The sequence below is a fragment of the Orbilia oligospora genome (assembly GCF_000225545.1).
Source record: "Orbilia oligospora ATCC 24927 unplaced genomic scaffold scaffold00078, whole genome shotgun sequence".
NCBI lineage: Eukaryota > Fungi > Ascomycota > Orbiliomycetes > Orbiliales > Orbiliaceae > Orbilia > Orbilia oligospora.
In genome coordinates, this window is record NW_011645635.1 from 643343 (window position 1) to 661156 (window position 17814).

General features: G+C 44.6%; 8 protein-coding genes across 8 annotated transcripts; 3 read left to right on the forward strand and 5 right to left on the reverse strand.

Moving 5' to 3' along the window:
- Positions 1-86: 86 nt before the first annotated feature.
- Positions 87-909, reverse strand: AOL_s00078g196 (uncharacterized protein; the record flags this gene model as incomplete). Its single annotated transcript, XM_011123459.1, has 5 exons — positions 87-116; positions 189-237; positions 295-343; positions 400-527; positions 689-909. The coding sequence occupies 5 exons, from the start codon at positions 907-909 to the stop codon at positions 87-89; spliced, it is 477 nt and encodes a 158-aa protein (XP_011121761.1).
- A 1328-nt stretch (positions 910-2237) lies between these two features.
- On the forward strand, positions 2238-2609 carry AOL_s00078g197 (uncharacterized protein; the record flags this gene model as incomplete). Its single annotated transcript, XM_011123460.1, has 1 exon — positions 2238-2609. The coding sequence occupies one exon, from the start codon at positions 2238-2240 to the stop codon at positions 2607-2609; it is 372 nt and encodes a 123-aa protein (XP_011121762.1).
- A 778-nt stretch (positions 2610-3387) lies between these two features.
- Positions 3388-4534, forward strand: AOL_s00078g198 (uncharacterized protein; the record flags this gene model as incomplete). The annotated part of the gene is made up of 3 exons (XM_011123461.1): positions 3388-3859; positions 3974-4370; positions 4444-4534. 3 exons carry the CDS (start codon positions 3388-3390, stop codon positions 4532-4534), a joined length of 960 nt encoding a protein of 319 aa, XP_011121763.1.
- Positions 4535-5129: 595 nt separating this feature from the next.
- On the reverse strand, positions 5130-6203 carry AOL_s00078g199 (uncharacterized protein; the record flags this gene model as incomplete). The annotated part of the gene is made up of 2 exons (XM_011123462.1): positions 5130-5910; positions 5992-6203. 2 exons carry the CDS (start codon positions 6201-6203, stop codon positions 5130-5132), a joined length of 993 nt encoding a protein of 330 aa, XP_011121764.1.
- Positions 6204-6831: 628 nt separating this feature from the next.
- AOL_s00078g200 (uncharacterized protein) lies at positions 6832-8680 on the forward strand (the record flags this gene model as incomplete). Its single annotated transcript, XM_011123463.1, has 5 exons — positions 6832-6872; positions 6981-7040; positions 7105-7195; positions 7264-7428; positions 7490-8680. The coding sequence occupies 5 exons, from the start codon at positions 6832-6834 to the stop codon at positions 8678-8680; spliced, it is 1548 nt and encodes a 515-aa protein (XP_011121765.1).
- A 548-nt stretch (positions 8681-9228) lies between these two features.
- AOL_s00078g201 (uncharacterized protein) lies at positions 9229-10562 on the reverse strand (the record flags this gene model as incomplete). Its single annotated transcript, XM_011123464.1, has 4 exons — positions 9229-9479; positions 9545-9628; positions 9716-9985; positions 10100-10562. The coding sequence occupies 4 exons, from the start codon at positions 10560-10562 to the stop codon at positions 9229-9231; spliced, it is 1068 nt and encodes a 355-aa protein (XP_011121766.1).
- A 1015-nt stretch (positions 10563-11577) lies between these two features.
- AOL_s00078g202 (uncharacterized protein) lies at positions 11578-12513 on the reverse strand (the record flags this gene model as incomplete). Its single annotated transcript, XM_011123465.1, has 3 exons — positions 11578-11828; positions 11922-12197; positions 12465-12513. 3 exons carry the CDS (start codon positions 12511-12513, stop codon positions 11578-11580), a joined length of 576 nt encoding a protein of 191 aa, XP_011121767.1.
- A 1138-nt stretch (positions 12514-13651) lies between these two features.
- Positions 13652-17070, reverse strand: AOL_s00078g203 (uncharacterized protein; the record flags this gene model as incomplete). Its single annotated transcript, XM_011123466.1, has 3 exons — positions 13652-16467; positions 16535-16758; positions 16829-17070. The coding sequence occupies 3 exons, from the start codon at positions 17068-17070 to the stop codon at positions 13652-13654; spliced, it is 3282 nt and encodes a 1093-aa protein (XP_011121768.1).
- Between the last annotated feature and the right edge of the window lie 744 nt (positions 17071-17814).

A 17814-nucleotide genomic window follows, 5' to 3' on the forward strand; every position in this document is an offset into this window, starting at 1 on the left:
GCTATATACACCATCTGCTTGGGGGATGGATGTGTATGTATGTGTGTATGGGATTAGGGTTACACTTGTATGTCTGCGAAATTTAATCACTCGACAAATGTACGGAACTTGGTGATCTGCAGTTAAACTCGTTAGCTAGGTGGTTCGTGGATGATATATAAAGCAAATGAATGGTGGGGAAGTAGTACCTCATCAAGAAGCTCCTGTAAGTCCTCATCTGATTTCTTATCCGATATGCTGTGAATAAACTAGTTAGGAAATGGCTATTGAATGATATACTAGTTGAATAAGTACCTTGGAATAAGAGTCTTCGCTTCTTCAGAAGTTTCGCAGCAGAGAGTTCCTGTGTCGCGTTAATATAACGTAATACTCTTGATGTTTATAGCTTACAGAACATACCTAGTTGCGACTTTTCAAAGGAAGCGAGTCCACCTTCCATCTGTAGCAATCTTTCGACTGCAGAGACATTTTCCTTCTTCTTGAAACGCGCAAATTGTTCAAGGTAGTCTTTGGTCTTGATAAGGACCCTGCATGTATGATATCAGCGCAGATTCACGTTGAATGTTTATCTAGCTAATTATCGTAGTTGTCTCATAGTTTCATAGTGATCCCACCACAGTCCTCTGCCCAGCGAAAGGGAGAGGATGGGGAAAGTAGAAGCTAAGGGAGAGAAGAAGGAAAGACATACTCAGTCTCCCCAATATCAGCATTGGGACCCTTTGCACGGTGGCTTAAAACTGCTTGGATCAAGAGTCGCGCTTCGGAATGTGTCAACGAAGTCACGTTCTGGAATTCTCCGAGCTTGAGCTCAGTGCCAGCCTCCTCATCGCCATGGATTTGCTCCTTCGTACGAGCAATCACAGCAGGCATAATGCTGCGACTAGGGCGGTTGCTAGGTTGGCCGTTCATCTTTGACGAATTGTAAGGGAAACGGTGTTTTTTTTTGGAAGTAAGGATCGGACGGGAAGGGAAGGGTTTCCCACGGCACAGTTTGTTGAATGCGAAAGTACTTGGATCCGACGAAAGAACTTGAGTAGGTCTATCTGATTGGAGGGTTTATGGATGAGATTGCGATGTTTCGAACCGCCTCGATCGAGGAGAGGAGGTTTGAACCCTCTTTAGTTTGAGCTCGGATATCCTGTCGTGCAAGCTACCCTTCTTCCCTTAGCCCAGTCTTTCTTCTATTTCCTGCTTCCTAGTTTTCCCTTCTCGCCTTCGATCTTACTACAAACAGTGACTGCGAGCGAACTTAGCGTCTGACCCTGGCGTTGGATTATGAAATCGCCGGCGCGGAGAGTGTAAGCGGATTGGAGATGGAGGTGAAGAGGAAGAGAGAGATTTGATGATTGATGGAAGGAGGATTCAATTGGAGGCCAAACTGGCGCGGGCGTTTTTTTGGGTTGGTCATTTTTTGGGCGGCGCGGCGGCGGCGGGTTTTGCAGGTCAGCGGCAACACGACGAGCTGGACCAGATCAGACCAATGCACTAGAATATCGACTGAAAAGCATCCATTCGAAGAATGAAACTGTATCTTGTATGTAGAAAGAAAATTAGTATTCTATCGTCTCGACTTTATCCAAAGGTATTGTAGATAGAAGGAGGGGAATACGAACATATGCATTGGTCTGTTCTAGCACTGACAGAAGACAAGGGACATTGGTATTGGTATCAGATAGAAGGAAAACACCAAGAGAACATCTCGAAAAGATAAGAAAACACCCAGACGAGGCCAATTGCCTGGCTTCTTTTAAACCCAAGCCAGGACGGGAACAAAAACGGGACAGGTGCTAAGCTAGCTGTGGGGGCGTTCTTATGGTATCTGGTTTGTTCAGGCTAAGTTTAAGAAAGAAGGAATCGAACAGGCGAGCTGCAGCTCCGCCACCGCTTCTGACTATCCTAACATTAATATCACCACAACCTCATTGCATTACTTGATAGCTTACAACCTTCCTCGGACCAGGCCACCATCATCACCGTCATCAGCATCACCGGCAGCATCATCGCCACCATGTGAGTAGCTTCACGTCCTCCATTCTAGATAATGTATCGGACGGCTAATAGAGGTATGGCTGGTCGTTGTGCAGGGTCGTATACGCTGTCCTCATCTTGAACAAGGCGGGAGGCCTTATCTACCAGCGAGACTTCAATCCTGGTCTGCAGAAGCTCTCGTCCAATGACTACCTCATCCTCGCCGGTACATTCCACGGGTACGTCCCTGCATTATCTATACTATAGACATGCCTATACATGCATATACATGTGCACATTCATACGATATTCAGGTGTATAAAGACGGGGTAGTGTTAATAGTTGCAAGCAGAGTCCACGCGATCACATCCCAAATCTCCCCCACAAACGAAACCTCCTCCTCCGGCCTCGAAGTCCTGGAGTCGGAAAACTTTGTCATGCGATGCTTTCAGACCCTCACTGGCACCAAATTCCTGATATTTGCTGAACCGCGACAGCAGAATCTCGACGTGGTGGTACGGAAGGTGTACGAACTATATTCCGACTATGTCATGAAGAACCCATTCTATCAGATCGAGATGCCCATACGTTCTGAAGGCTTTGATCGCCATCTGAACTCGTACATCAAACCGCATCAGTGATACACGCACCCTCTACAAGCTAAAAGACTACTATACAACCGGGATACCTTAGAGATGGGAACAGTCCGTGCTTGTGTGTCTCCCAAAAAAGAAAGAGAAACTTTAATTTTATATGAAAAGATATACATGATACCCACCTCAAGATGCAATGCAATGCGAAACCGAACAAATATGCCGATATGTCTGTCTATGCCATATCCCCATCCATGACCACTATCACCACCCGAGACACTGGCTCATAGTCTGGGGGACTGGCTCAAACTATCCTCCCACCCGGTTTCGAGCTAGCTACCTCGTTTAGCTCGGATGGCCAACCGAACAGGGCACATGCACTGGTTAAGATGCTGCAACTTGGCACGATTCAACAATTCGCCTGTGCCGCGTACTTCCCCGTCGGCACTTACTGGAACCGGTTCTTGTTTCTTCTGAGCATCTCTCCACCATGTGGCCTCAACGGTAACACCCAAGCCTCTCGTTTCGTCAGCATCTGTAGTTCCTTGTTGTCTGTCTATAGACTGTTTTTTCCCTTCTGCTTCCTCATTTTCTTCCGCTTCCCCTTTTTAATTTAAATAATCATTCATCTGTCATATATTTTTGTTTCTATTTTATCTTCTAGAATTTTTCCCCTTTCAAAACTTCCATTCCTCTGATTTTTCCCTCCCACAATAACCTTTAAATAATTTCCATATCGCCACGTCCCGAAAAGCTCTCCTTTACTATCAACTACCCCTACGTCATAGACATAAAGTCATCCCAACCGACTTTCCAACCACACGGCATGTCTACCCGTGCAGTCGCCCCTCCCATCGCGACCACTCGCAAAAAGGAATTTGAGGACCCAAAAGCCCGAGCCGCCTACGTCAAGAAATTCCTCCCCACCGACGATGCAGACGATCCATCAACCCCGCGAACCCGTTCCCGTTCCCGTCCCATCCGCACATTCGTCAAAATTGGTTTTTACAAACTAATACTCTGGGTTCTATACTCCATAACCTCGCTCTACTTCCGCGCACGATTTGTCTATAATTTCATATTGAATCGGTGGTTCTCGGTTCTATACTACCATCATAAAACACCGGAGCTGATACAGAAAGATGTAAAACAACTGGACCGGTTACCGCAGCATGTCAGCGTTATTCTCGAATTCGAGAAGGAAGGAGGTGTAGAACAACTGATTGACCATGTGGCCGAGATCTCTTGTTGGTGTGCTAGTGCTGGAATCCCAACTTTGTCGGTGTATGAACAGACTGGTATGTTATTGTCTCTCCCTCTCTCTCCCATCCCCCTTTACGTAATTATTTCTCTCGAATCGACTTTTTATCTAAATGGCTGTTCACTAATCTACCATCATTTCCCTCCAATAGGCACCCTAAAGAAATACATCTCCACCTCCCACCGTATCACCTCCCAACGTCTACACTCCTACTTTGGCAAAAAGCGTCCAACACTCCGAGTCCTCGCCCCGCACCTACCATCCTACACCAACGGCGACACAGAAGATCTTCCAGAAGGCGAATCCCCAGATCTAGAAGTAATCTTCATCTCCTCAGAAGATGGCCGTGAATCAATCGTTGATCTTACAAAGACCCTATGCGAAATGGCAATTAGGGGTAAAATGACCAAGGACGATGTTACAGCCGAACTCATCGAGGCGGAATTAGAGAGTTTAACTATCCCCGAGCCTGATTTGTTGATTTTGTTCAGTCCGAGTGTCAAGCTTTTGGGATATCCACCTTGGCAGATTCGGTTGACGGAGATTTTGTAAGTTGTCTTTTTCTTTTTCTGTGAGACTCAAGTGGATGAAATTTGTGTGACTTACTTACTTTGGTGATAGCCATCTTCCGGATAACGATGCTGTTGGGTACCAGGTCTTCCTCCGTGCGCTTTACAACTACGCAAAGTGCGAGATGAGGTTTGGAAGGTAAAATCTAAACAAAACGACTGCTTTCTATACCTAAAGTTGTTATAGATATGGTACTGGTATTCTTTCTTATCTTTTTTTTCCTCCTGGCATTTCTTGTTTCCATTCGAGCGAGCCGGTTGACTGAACATGATGGTTTCAGCAAAAACTGTTACAGCTCAGCGAGCCTCTTGAGAATTTTTTCTTTATCCATAATGTTGTAGTATTACTGTTCCTGTTCTTTCCCCTTTTGTCATACACCGTTAAAGGCATATAGTTAGACGTCGGTAGCATGCATGAGCGTATTGCTTTTCACCTCGAAGACCAATGCTTTTATCAAAGACAAGAAAAGTTATATGATTTTTTGTTACTTCTTTAGAAATGTTTAATATTCACTTACCTACTTACCTAGGTACTCGTAATGTAATTCCACCTTTGTATCCAACAAGACCACCTTTGCATCCTTATATTCAAACCCACTATGCATAGCTAATCAACGAAATGCAATTATAAAAATGAGGTGAAGTTTACGTTCACAATGCCGCTAAAATGCGATCAATATAAGCCCATCCAATCTCTAAAAGAAGATAAAACGCCATTTCCCCCAAAAATGCAAGTAGTCATTGCCAAACAGCACCTCTCCCCGCAACAGCCTCTCCATTCTCAAACGTCATCCCTTCCGCCGCCGCAAACTCCAATGCCTCTTCAACAGAAACAGCAGTAGGATACCGCTCTCTCAACGTCCTATGGAATTCCTGTACCTGTCTTTCAAATGTTCCGCCTACACCACCTCGCATCCCCATCATGATAACCTTCGGTCGTTCGACATATAACTCTGCCTTCTTAAGGGCTTCCAGGTAATCATCTGCATCATCATGGTTGAGCATCCAATTATGTATGTCGTACAAAAAGTAGTTTGTAGGTTGATATTCCGTGTCTGAGAAGGCGGCTATTATGTTTGGATATCCCGGGGAAGGAAGTCGTTTCATATAAACCACTACCCCGGCATTTATAGCACGTATTAAAGTAGAAGTCGAGGAACCGGCTTGATGAGGTTGACGGATTAACGAACGAAGACATTCTAGAGCGTATGCTTCCGTTTCTTCGTCTCTTTGGGTGTATGTTTCCGTATCCTTTATTTTACGGGGTAAAGCGATTAGACAGGCGTGAACGAGGGTGTGGAATACTGGTTGGGAATAGAGAATTAGTTCGGATTCTTTGGAAAGGATGTGGTCGTTGTCGTTTTCGTAGTAGTTTTCTGATTTGGATTTTCCGAGGATTAAGAAGCGGAGGGTTTTTAGAGCTGTGTGACGGGTTGATGGAGTCGAGGAGATGGCGTGGCGGAGGAGAGTGGGGAAGGCGGTGTCGGTGAGGGCGCGTTCGGCGATTATACGGATTGCACTGTTTGGTATTAGTATTCGTATTTATATTGTGATATAAAAGGATAAGGGGGGCAGAAGGAGGAGAGGAGGGGGGACATACGCCCTTGAGAGGTTATAGTTTACACCCCGCGAAAGAGTAACCAGCGTATCCAGCTTGAGCGCATTCTCGGTAGCTTTATCGACCGTTTCTCGCGACTCTTCGGGGAGAATCTCACATTGTCGTTTAAATGATTCTAGTTGGTATACTGTAAGTCTGTAGGCTATGGCGCATCCGAAGCCCAATGCGAACCACGGTAGATATTGCCTGTTCATTGTCGCCTAGTTGTGTACTTTATGTGGACATGTTTCTTCCACTTTCCGTATCCTACTAGTTCCCTTCTCTTTAGAAGCAATTGGTCAAGCAGGATTGATATCGATGGAATCCAAGTTGGAGCTATGACTAGAAGTTAAAATCGGCGACGATGATGTTGGAAGTTAGCTGAAATGACGTTTTGGGGGGGAAGGAAGTCCAGATTTATATTCCTTGCCGCAGGATAGGCTAGTTACAGGGTCCCAAACTCCGTCCCACCGCCGCATCTCGAATGGTTACCTAGTTACACTCCAACAACGTCCCTTCCACCTCATCACCACCACAACTGAATATGTCTACCGTCACCACGGCTTTGGTTCCTTCCTAATAACACCAACAGAAGAGTAGCTTCCAACCTGCAGCTACTGTTTTACAGCTACCAATTGACGAATAACCAATTCTCACCCCCGTTCATTTGTTCATTGGATTTTGAAGGTCACACGCGTGCGTGAATTCAATTCCCAGTCGCGGTTTTTTCCCTCTTGCTCTCCTTCACATCCGAATTAAACCAGGCGACAAACGAAAAAAAAAAAAAGAAAAAGGAAAAAGACTACGAATTGGATCAAATCGTTTATAAAACTATCGGCAAATATGTCAAGTGCTGAGGCTAAGTATATCAAGAGTCAGAAATGGTAGGTTTCTTTTATAGTTCTTCAATGATTTTTTGTCTTTGATCAATATGTAGATGTCGGTATATAAAAATACTAGCCGCTAATGTATTATATGATATACCTACACAGGCCTCCAGAATTTTCAAAGAAGGTCGACATGCGCAAAGTCAACGTCGAGATTCTGAAACAGTACGTTTTTCTCTGCTCCTCTATTCTGTCCCAAGGGGGAACTTGTTCTAATAACCGGTAATAGATGGATCTCAACTAGAATATCTGAGCTACTAAAGGCAGACGATGATGTGCTTATCGAATTGATCTTTGGAATGCTGGAGAGCGAAACTTTTGTATGCTCCGCTCTTGCCTCGCAGCACCATTCTTTGAATACCATGTTAACGGTCCGATTACAATACAGCCTGATCCCAAGAAGTTGCAATGGAGTCTTACTGGCTTTTTAGAGCACGATACGGCTGCTTTCTGTAAGGAGATGTGGGAATTGATGCTGGATGCACAGAGTCAGCCTCAGGGTGTACCAAAGCGCTTGATTGAAGCTAAGAAAGAGGAAATGAGAAAAGAAAAGGTACAAATCAAAGAGAAATTAGGACAAATTTCAACAAGCTAATGATATTGTCGAAATATAGGAAGAAACAGAACGAGTCGCAAAGCAAGCTCGTGATTCCCGGCAAAAGGAGGACGAAAAGGACAAAAATCTAGAAGAAATCCGCCAACGCGAACGTGCAGAACGCGGTGAAGGTCGCGGACGAGGTGGCGGTGGTCCAGGTGGCAGAGGCGGCCGTCGTGGAGGTGGCCGCGATGCTGGTGGTGACCGTGGCGGATACCGCCGGGATCGTAGCAGGACCAATTCACCGCCCGCACGCACCCGTGGTGCAGGCGCAGGCGCAGGACGTGATTCTCCAGCTGATCGAGATTCCTACCGTGGAGGTAGAGATGATTATTCTTCGCGTCCGAAACGCATGATGGATACATACATCCCGTCTGCACGTGGTGGTGGGGGAAGAGATGATAGGAGAAGAGATTTTGATTATGATGATAGGGATAATCGGCGGAATAGTTGGAGGCGCAGGGGTGGTGATGAGCCAACTCGGAGTGCATCGCCACACGCTCCGAGAAGGGATCGATCGAGGACTAAATCGAGGTCCAGGTCCAGATCTAGGTCTGAGTCATATGATTCCCCTCCCAAACGGACGGAAGACAGATACCGAGGCAAAGGCGGGCCTAGGCCAAAATCTAGGTCACCGGATAGGTATGATAGACGATCCAGACGCGGAGAATATGCCCGCCGCGACGACCGCCGCAGATACCGTAGTTCTTCCTCGGCGTCTTCAGAAACCGCTTCAAGTGAAGGATCCGATAAACGAAAATCTCGAGACGATAAACGAGATGACCGCCGCCGTCATCGCGAGGATACAGATGATGAAGATGATAGGAGAAGGAAGCGTAAGAGTGGTGGAGACCGACGAGGTTCCTATGATCGAGGTTTTGATGATAGGGATAGAGACAGGGATAGGCAGCGCTCCGGCAGGGACCGGAGACGTCGTTCCAGATCTCCCTCTTCTGATGCACGTTCACGGTCGAGCTCTAGGGCTGATTCAGACGTAGTCAAGGGCAAAGCAAACGATTACGGCCGCCTAAAGTCGAGAAACGATGACCGTCGCAGGTCTTCACCTGAGAATTCGAGATCGAAGCGCGCTCGCAGACGGTCCCCTTCATCATCGGGATCACCGCCACCAGAGAAGAGTGGTCGTCCGAAGTCGTCGAAGAAGAACGATGAAGATGTCGATATGGAAGATGCTGAGAAGGCACGTCATTGACAGGAATGTCCCTTATCATATTTCCTTAAATTGTGGTCAAAGAACATTGAACAAGAAACTAAGTCTAACAAGCATTCGAATATAGGTCACGTCTCCCTCCAAAAAACAACTTACCGAAACTGAATTGCGGGAAGCAGTACTGAGAAATAGAATCAAGAAAATGCGAAAAGACCATAATGCAGAGAAGCTACCAAACTGATACGAACTTTCCGATATCCTTTACCTGTTAATTTTCCGGACCCGACGAGCCATGGTCGAGTTCATCGACATAACGAATTTGTTTTTCTTTTCTTTCTTTTTCGTTCATGTCCATGCTTTGACTGGAGAGCCCAAAATGTCTAACATTTTCTTTCGGTGTAGATACTTGAGACGTTCTCCCCGATTGCATAGGTAGAAATGGCCGTGGTTGTATCCCTATAGCTATCTAGTGAATATTATTTCTAGAATAGTATTAAAAGAGGATGCCAATATCATTCGAAATTGCTCCATGAGATATGCATAATAAATCGTATACTAGATTCCTTAGGTTCTATAGATCTAAATATAATTTATATCGGATCATAAAAACGCTCTAGATCTACTTCACCGATAGATATAGTCTGTTTCTCTCCGACCGTTTTACCTACCAGTAACGCCTTCCTCTCGTGCTCGGCCGTTAATCCCCCGCTAAAGTTATTGACGCTGTCCGCCTTGGCGCAGATGTCGTCCCATATACCTAGTGCTATTAGGTCTATGGCGGCACCTTCAACGCCTTTAGGCAGGATTACGTCTGCGCGGGATTTGGCAGGCTCTATCCTTCCTATATTTGGGGGATCTGGAGGTTAGTAGATACAAATGGAGTGTTGATGATGGAAGATACAGTACCTTCAAACGCTCGTTTTCCGTATCTTAGGTACTGATCGAATACTTTATCGAGCGGGATTCCCCGCTCTTCAGTATCTCGAACAACTGTTGAACCCCCAAAATAACATTGTCAGCACACGCAATGACTCCCATAACCCACAAATTCTAGATCTGATATCAATATAAACGCACCTCGTCTCCCCAACCTCGCATCGGCATTTAAATCCACAAAGACCTTGATATCCGCCATCTCCACCAGTCGCTTTTCGCAAAGCATATAACAACCTTCGACGATCAGAACATCTGTTGGTCCGGTCTCTCCCAGATCATTTGCGGGGTTTAAAGCGACTTCCTCGGCTTCATGTTGGAATTTTAGGATATCATATTTGGGCAGTTTGATTTCTGGCTCGTTTTCTTTGATTTTGCGGATTGTTTGGACTAGCCAGTCGAGGTCGTAGGATTCTATAGATATCAAATTAATCAAACGGCTCTTGGTTTTTTTTTTTTTAAAAAAAAATATATCTGAAAGGCCCATTCTTGAGACTTTTATATAATTTGAGATATAAAAAAACATACCAATACAATCCATATCCTTCCCCCCACTCCTCGCCTCCTCCCTGTCACTTTCATCAAGCCTCCTCGCAAAATCTCCCATACTCAAACAAGTAATCCGTAACCGTCCACCACTAAGTTCCTTCAACCTCTTGGCAATCGCAGCCTGCACCGTCTTCTTACCAGCCGCCTGACCGCCGGAGATACTGACTACGATGCATTGAGGCATACGTGATGACGATAATAATGATGTAGACGACGACGGTGGTAGTGGGAAAGATGTAGTCTGGGGACTTAAGTTTGCGAGTTGGGATATTAGATATGCGGACGTTGACGGAGATTGTGGATTATTTGGATTTGCATTATTGTTATGGAAATTGAAATCGAAGTCGAACTCTAAGCTGCTGCTTGTTTGGGTATGGCGGAGACTGGCGAAGGCGTCCTGTTGTTGTAAAAGGGTCGGCGCAACGCAGACGGTTGGTGGCATTTTTGGTAAGAATTATTTCGGTAGTTTCGAATCGAGGATTAATACGATATAGATCTAGCAAATATATTGAAAAAAAAGAAGGATTTAAAGAAATAGAGATAAAGGATGTATTCATGATATATATAGTAAGGAAAAGTGCCATAGTAAAACCCCACGTTTCGGGGAAGTAACAAGGGCAGAAAGAAAAAAAAGCTAAACCATGATTTGCCGTTCCATGCATGGGGCGCGACGGGCGACTCCGTTATCTAAGTTCGGAAAGTGATCTTGTGATAGACAGACCATTGCATTGGTGCACTACGCTGGGATATCGTGATAGCGTGTGCATGTGCACCACTTTCCGTTTTTTGGTTTCTTGGCCTTTCTTTATCCCGCTTGGACTTTGTGATAAGATAGGTAGTAGTACTTGCTATTTTTAAGGATCTGGGGTAAGCTTAGTGTGCTGGGGTCGAGTCGGGTTGGATATTTTAGCCGTTGCCTTGCTAGTTAGCTTAGTTGTAGGTTATAGACGGCTTGTTAAGTTGATATCAAATGGATGGAGTTGTTAGGTCAGGTTACACCGAGGATGGACAACGCAGATCGGATGTCGTATCATATCCTTGGGGGGAACTGAACGTCACCGAAGTTGCGATGGCCGAAAACACACCGAAATTTCACATCGTGATTGTGGACTCAATTCTTTATCAAATAAGCTGATTTTTAGATAGTTCGATCGAAGAGAACAAGATTTAAAAATAGTGAGCCATATTTGAGAGTGGTTGGAATTTTGATGATAAAAAGTGTCACGTGAGATAGGTGCTTTGGGGTATCGGATGTTGCATGTTGGGTTGTGTTGGTTGTTAGTTGTTGTGTAGTTCGTCGAGACCAGTTCGACTGCACAAAGCTATAAAGTTCTAACCGTTCAACAGGTGAATGTTATCTGCACCTTCAACGTCGATTAAGTTTGGATTGATACTTGAAATTTACAGTTCTTATAGAAACTTCTGTGAAAGTTGCACTTTAGTTATTAATAGAATCTTCAGTTACCACGCTTAATGACCTTGTTCACAACCCAAGCCGATGCAGCGCGAAAGGAATGCTTGCGTCGACCTTCAGCTTCATCCTGACCCTCCTTCTCCTTTTTGTCATTCTCCTTTTTAGCTACTCGCGGTCCATCGGGTCTTCTAATCCTTCGTACCAGGGCGTAGACCGACCAATCGATATAAATATCCGCCTTTGCCGATACTTCGAAGAAAACGGCACCAAGGGACTCGGCCAGTGCGCGTCCTTCTATTTATCACACAAAAGACGTTGAAGAACATATTTATCAGCTCAACTGGCATTAAACAGCTTCTTGGGGGTTTAGAGTATATATGAGCTAACCTTCAGTTGAAACCTCCCGCTCTATCTCAAGATCTGACTTATTCCCAGCAAGAAGAATATTGCAGGAGAAACCACCACTGGCGTTTCGGATTCGTTCATAGATAGCCGACACTGCCTCGAACGATTTTCGGGATGCAATAGAGTATAGGATAATATATCCATCTACAGAGCCAAACCACCCGGGATAGAACTCGGGAATGGTGTCATAAACGGGCTGAACATCGAGTAAAGCGACTTCGTCATCGATGACACATTGCTTTCGATGGGACTCTTCGACTAAGAATTGTTAGTGTTTGATAATCGCCCCACGCGGGACTCCTAATTATAATGCGGCCTCGTAACCAAACTGTGGATTATAATGGGTATATCGATATTATTTGCCCGGAATTTAAGGCTTGTTTGTGAAATATCTATCGACGGACTGGGGTTGGGGGGAAACGAACATCGGGGGATTATATCTTCTAGATCTTGAAAACATGATCTATATCCTATCAGTTTAGTGATGAAGGTCCATTTCCCGGCGCCCGGAGATCCAAGGAGTACGAGTCTGTATTCCCGGGGGAATGCTTGGTTCTGTTGATTTCCCAGACATATTAGTTAATTAATGTAACCCACCGATTGCGTTTTAATTTGACTTGTCTCTCCAATATCGATACCACTACGCTAATCGTGAATTCCGGAATTCCGAACTTATGGAAGAAATTATTACAGAATCAAATAATGAGACTACCCTTTTTTTTGTTTTCTTTCCCTCCCCCCGTTTGGTGAAGCATAATATTTGAGATGCGCAACTATGGAAAATATCGGATTACTTACAGTATTTTCTACCACCATCTTCAATGCTTTATTTAACGTTGGGAAATAAAACAACTGAGAAGCCCTATATATATAACGGATGTCGAAAACGATGTAGTAACGAATTTGTGGCAGAATTTAGAGCAGCGTTCGCTAAATATGTGCTATTTTTTTTTGGTTTTCACTCAGTAAAGTGATTTATTGGGACTCGGCTGTAGGAATGAACCCTTCCCGCTAGACCTGTAGATAACCCTATATATGGGGTAGGTTGTTTTTTCCTCGATGTTTTGAAGGTTGCTCCATTTTAAAACGAAGGCTAGACGGGCGTTATATAAGTTTGGTTTGTCCGCCAGCCGCCCTCCGCTTGTGGAAGTCGATTCCGAACCGCAACACCGCAAGGCTGAGAAACCTGGCCAGCAGATGTGGAATGCGTCTGCTGCGAGACAGTTGTGCCATAAATACATCTCATGATATTTATGCAACATAAGAAATATAGTTATACTAAGAAAGACATTTCTGATGGATACGCATCACTCCAAATCCATGCTTAAAATCAGTCGCCAGAAAATCTTTAACTCCATATAGTCTGGCCCCCAGACTGTATTAATTCAACACTTACTCAAGTGACAGGACGGCTTGCTTTCTCTTTTACTCCATTATAGTTACGGAAGAAATTTAAAATGTTGTATAATTGTTATATTCTTTCATGGCAATTTCAAGATAGCACGGTCAATCGATATCAGGCGCTATTTAAACTATATTCTCCCTCACGAGCGCTCTGCAGCTCCGGGTGCTTCGAAGAATCTTAATTCAAGGCTTCAAATTAGTACAAAAATTATTTTCGAAATTTCCAACAAAACAACACAGAACAACAGTACACAATTGCATTGAGCCTCAAGGTCGACAGGAAGTGTGTGCAGACCAGCGGGAAATGACTATTCATAGCACCATTCATGTATATAATCTTCGATATCGTATGTGGAAGGGCTTCTTAGAGAATTAGTTGGGTCTAGAGGCTTCGGCATCCATTCGTCCTTTATCCATTTTGCTATGGTTTTGTGGCCATACTTTTTGGCAGCAGCTAGCGCTATGTCACGACACTCGATGCTGTGTAGAAGGAAAAGCGCGATGAAATCGAGTCGCCGAAGCTCTACTGCGAATTCAACAGGAGTTTGAAAGTGTTTGGGGTCATGTGTTCCTGATATCCTATATATGTCGGCACCGTATTCGAGAAGACTTTTCCCTATTTCGAGATGCCCGGTCTCAACGGCATAATTTAATGCTGAGATACTACAAGGTCCACGTGCGCCGACTTCTTCGTTAGGATTGCATCCATTTTGAAGCAGAAGAAGGAGACACTTGGCCCTTTCGTTCTTAGCTGCCAGTTCCAAAAGGGTCATCTCCCCGGGGAAGGATGTTGAGATTTCCGCTTTCGCATCGATAGGGTGATGAAGAATGAACTTTTTGAACAGCTCCACCTCATCGCCGAGCATAAGGAGATACCTCATTACCGATAGTCTGCCGCTATACCTCAAGATACATAAAATACTTCCTTCGGTCCGGAATTGGGTTCGTTTCTTTTGAAATCCCAGTACAACCTGATCGAGGGTTAGATAAGAACGAGAACCCGGATCCCAAGTATTCCAGCATAGCTTAGTTATAAAACTGAAGCTCCTCCACCATCCAGTTTCACCGAAAGCTTGATCAAAAATATTGATGAGATGTTCACAGCTACCGCATGGCTCGGGTTTTGTAGGCTCAAGTCGCTCAAATTCGCCATCCCACAAGCTGGATATCTGATCAATGTCTCCAATACGAAGCGCTGTCATGAATTCCGGTCGCAAACGGGTCTCCAGATCGTGAAAAGTAAAATATTCTTTCCAGGCACTCTGGCCGCGTTTGTATGTACTCCAGTTCCACGCGATGTGCGTATTCTTGGTGGGATATCTAGCGCCTGCCGTTAGGAGATAATGAAGGATCTCCCCGAATTCTTTTTTCCTGTATATCCAATGCCACTTGTCTTCAACACCGGCACCACTCTTTAGAGCTAGGATAATCAATAACATCATGATTGGTGTTCGCCCCTTATAGTCTTTGAGATTTGGATCCGCGCCAAACTTTAGTAATACCTTGACTAGGTCAACGTCTAGGAAGGCTATAGCATAATTGAGGATCGTTGACTTCTCATAACTTGAATTTGAATTTTTGAAAGATACTTGCGTGTCATCGCCAATTTTGGCTCCCGATTCAACAATCTTTTGACACTGCTCGAGTCGTTCTTTATGACTAAGGTCCGTTTCTCTCCCCACAAAATCACGGAAATGTTCCCTGAAACTTTCGTACCATGGATCTATTTCCTGGCGTCCTATATCAATTATCTCTACCAAAGCCCCTGTTAGAATATTCACTATTTCAATATCCCGTAATCTTATCTGAAAGCCCGTTCGGTACTCAGGATCATCTCCAGAGTAATCCCCATAATCATCCACAGACTCTTCGCTAGAGCTCTCGTGGGCCGAATAGCTTGGCAAGGAACCAAAGTGACAGCTCTGAAGATATTTGAGGATAAACGTATATAGCCGTTGATAGTTCATACCGCATGCAACAGTCAGCGAACAGCTGAGCAATCCCACTTCCCAATATCGAAGACTATCAGGATTCCAATCGCGGTTCTGGTTATATTGTTCCTTGGCTGTGGCTGATACAAGGCGAGAAAACACCTCCAGTCCGAGGGTTTCTGCCAGGCAATCATCATTGCAGCTGTTGTAAATTTTGTCGCATTTTCCCATGCAGGGTATCGTTGGAACATTTATTTCCGTGAATGGAAGAATATCGGAAGCGATTTTACAATTGTTGACCAAAACCGCGATGAGGGCATTCATGTACATATTTCTCCGGAAACCGTAAGACAGAACATCCTGTATTGGAATGGTGTTTTTGAATCTTGCAATGCACCGCTCAAACATAGTTTCATATTCTGCTTCGACATCTCCCCAATCAAAGCAACTTGGTAGCATCTGTTTCATCGTAGTGATTGATATGAGCCCCCAGTCAATCACGCAGGCAACAAGTATAGCAGCCTCAGAGAGTGTGGAAGGAACAATCTGTTGCGACTGGAGAAAAGTCACAAGAGCCTTGCCCGCTTGGTGATGAGAAAAATCGACTAGATCCTCGAGACCAGGCCAACCGCTAAATCCATCTGGCACATGCGAAGATTTAAAGCAGTTAGACCGAACTATCATATATAACCCTGGTTCTAGTAGTTGAAGTATAGCTTCGTAGCAATTCGCCGGCGGCTGCAAGACGCCATGGATTCCAAATATGTGTTCTATGAGATCTTCGTCGCATCGGAAAATGAGAAGGGGTAAAATATTTTCTGCCGCTACCCTAACTGTGTTTGTCTTGAAGGATAACAGTTCTTTCAATGAGGATCGAAATCCTAAGCTCTCAACTTTGTCCAGAAGTCTGTATAGCACATCAAATTTAATCAAACTGTTGGAAAGCCGGTACAGAAGAGTCCTCAGGTATTTGAAATAGTTGCTATTGGCAAGCCTGCCAATCCCCATCTCCGTTTGACCGAACCTTTGACAGGTTTTCTGGCAAATTTGGAGTAGCGGCTTCTGTGATTCCCAAGCAGGAAGACGTCTCCAGACTGACTGGGGCATTCTTTGGATGGTGGTGTTAACTGTCGGGATGCACACTTCAAGTTGTCCCACACGCAGTGGCCATTGTGAAATTGGTGGAATCGCGACTATTTAGATCGGGTTTAGCAAGTGAGATGCAATAATAGTAACTATATACTAGGTAAATTAACTAACTTTCTTGACGTCGAATTTTATTCTGTACCCCAAGCGAAATGTTTCGTGGAAGCTCTTTCCTGACGGTTTGCGGTTCAAGTATATATTGCCCATTCAGTTTAATTGCAACTTCTTGGCCCAGAGCGTGGGACTTGTAGCAGTATGCTGCTACTGATTCCCACTCCTCCTTTGTCAGTTTCTTTCTGAAATTGCATTTGTCGACATAACCTGAATACTGTTTAGAGCTATACGAATAGCGATATTAGCTATGATGTGTACATATAGGCGCAGGCATTCTTAGAAGGAGCTACCTACGTTGCTCCAACCTTGAAAATTATTTCCATTGCCTCATGGAGTTTTTGAAGGGTATATCGACGTGTGAGATAGTAGTATTTGATGGCTTCTTTGTGTTTGTGATTTGCCAGCTCTTTGTTTTGCTTGGCTCTTCCATTCTTCTCAGCCTTGGGTCTGGTGGTCAGTTGAGTCGCAGCTTGCGACTGTTTCCGAGAAGTTTGGCCTCTCTTGACGATTCGGCCTTCGAGTACGGATTGAGGCATGTTTTAATACACCCTAGGCGCCGGTTTGAGAAAAGTAAAACGTCGAGGAATTTTATAAGAGCACAAATTTGTAAAGGTATGAAGAGCCTGAGCTTGTAGGTATGTACCTAGGTATATATAAGGGCTATGAATGGGAATATCTGGAAGACTGTTGTAGTCTGGAGTATGGAAAGAAAGTTTTGGGTCCTCTGGGGGATTTCGGGAGGTTTATATCCCCGTCTCTGGAGCACTAATTCGAACGGTTGCGAGTTGGCGGTATACTCGAAATTTTTCAATTTCATCATCAAGACTTTGTAATTGGTCTGGTAATATCATAATTCACGCGGTATGTTGCAGTTCCAGCTTTGGCCAATCGTTTGTCCATGCAGAAACAGACAACCAGAAAGATTAACCGAACGGAAATCGGTATTGGCCAATCAGAAATCGACAAAAAACAGGGCAAGAGCTCCAAGACATGGTAATATTAGCGGGAGAAAGCCCAATCCTTCGTATATGTGTACTGCAGCTGACTAGGATGGCTGTGCAACATGAGTTTGTAAGGATTCTGGGCGGGATACATGAAGCTCATGGCCCTGAGATATCATAATTTCTCAGACAAACAGACAAAGGCTCGACTTATTACTACTGCGAATAAACTATCTCGGTCAATCTACTTTCAGTTCTTTACCTAGCTATGTGCATATGTTTGGTATTCGTGCGTTGGACTACGCATACGCGATGGAGCCGGGGGGAGGGGGATTTTAT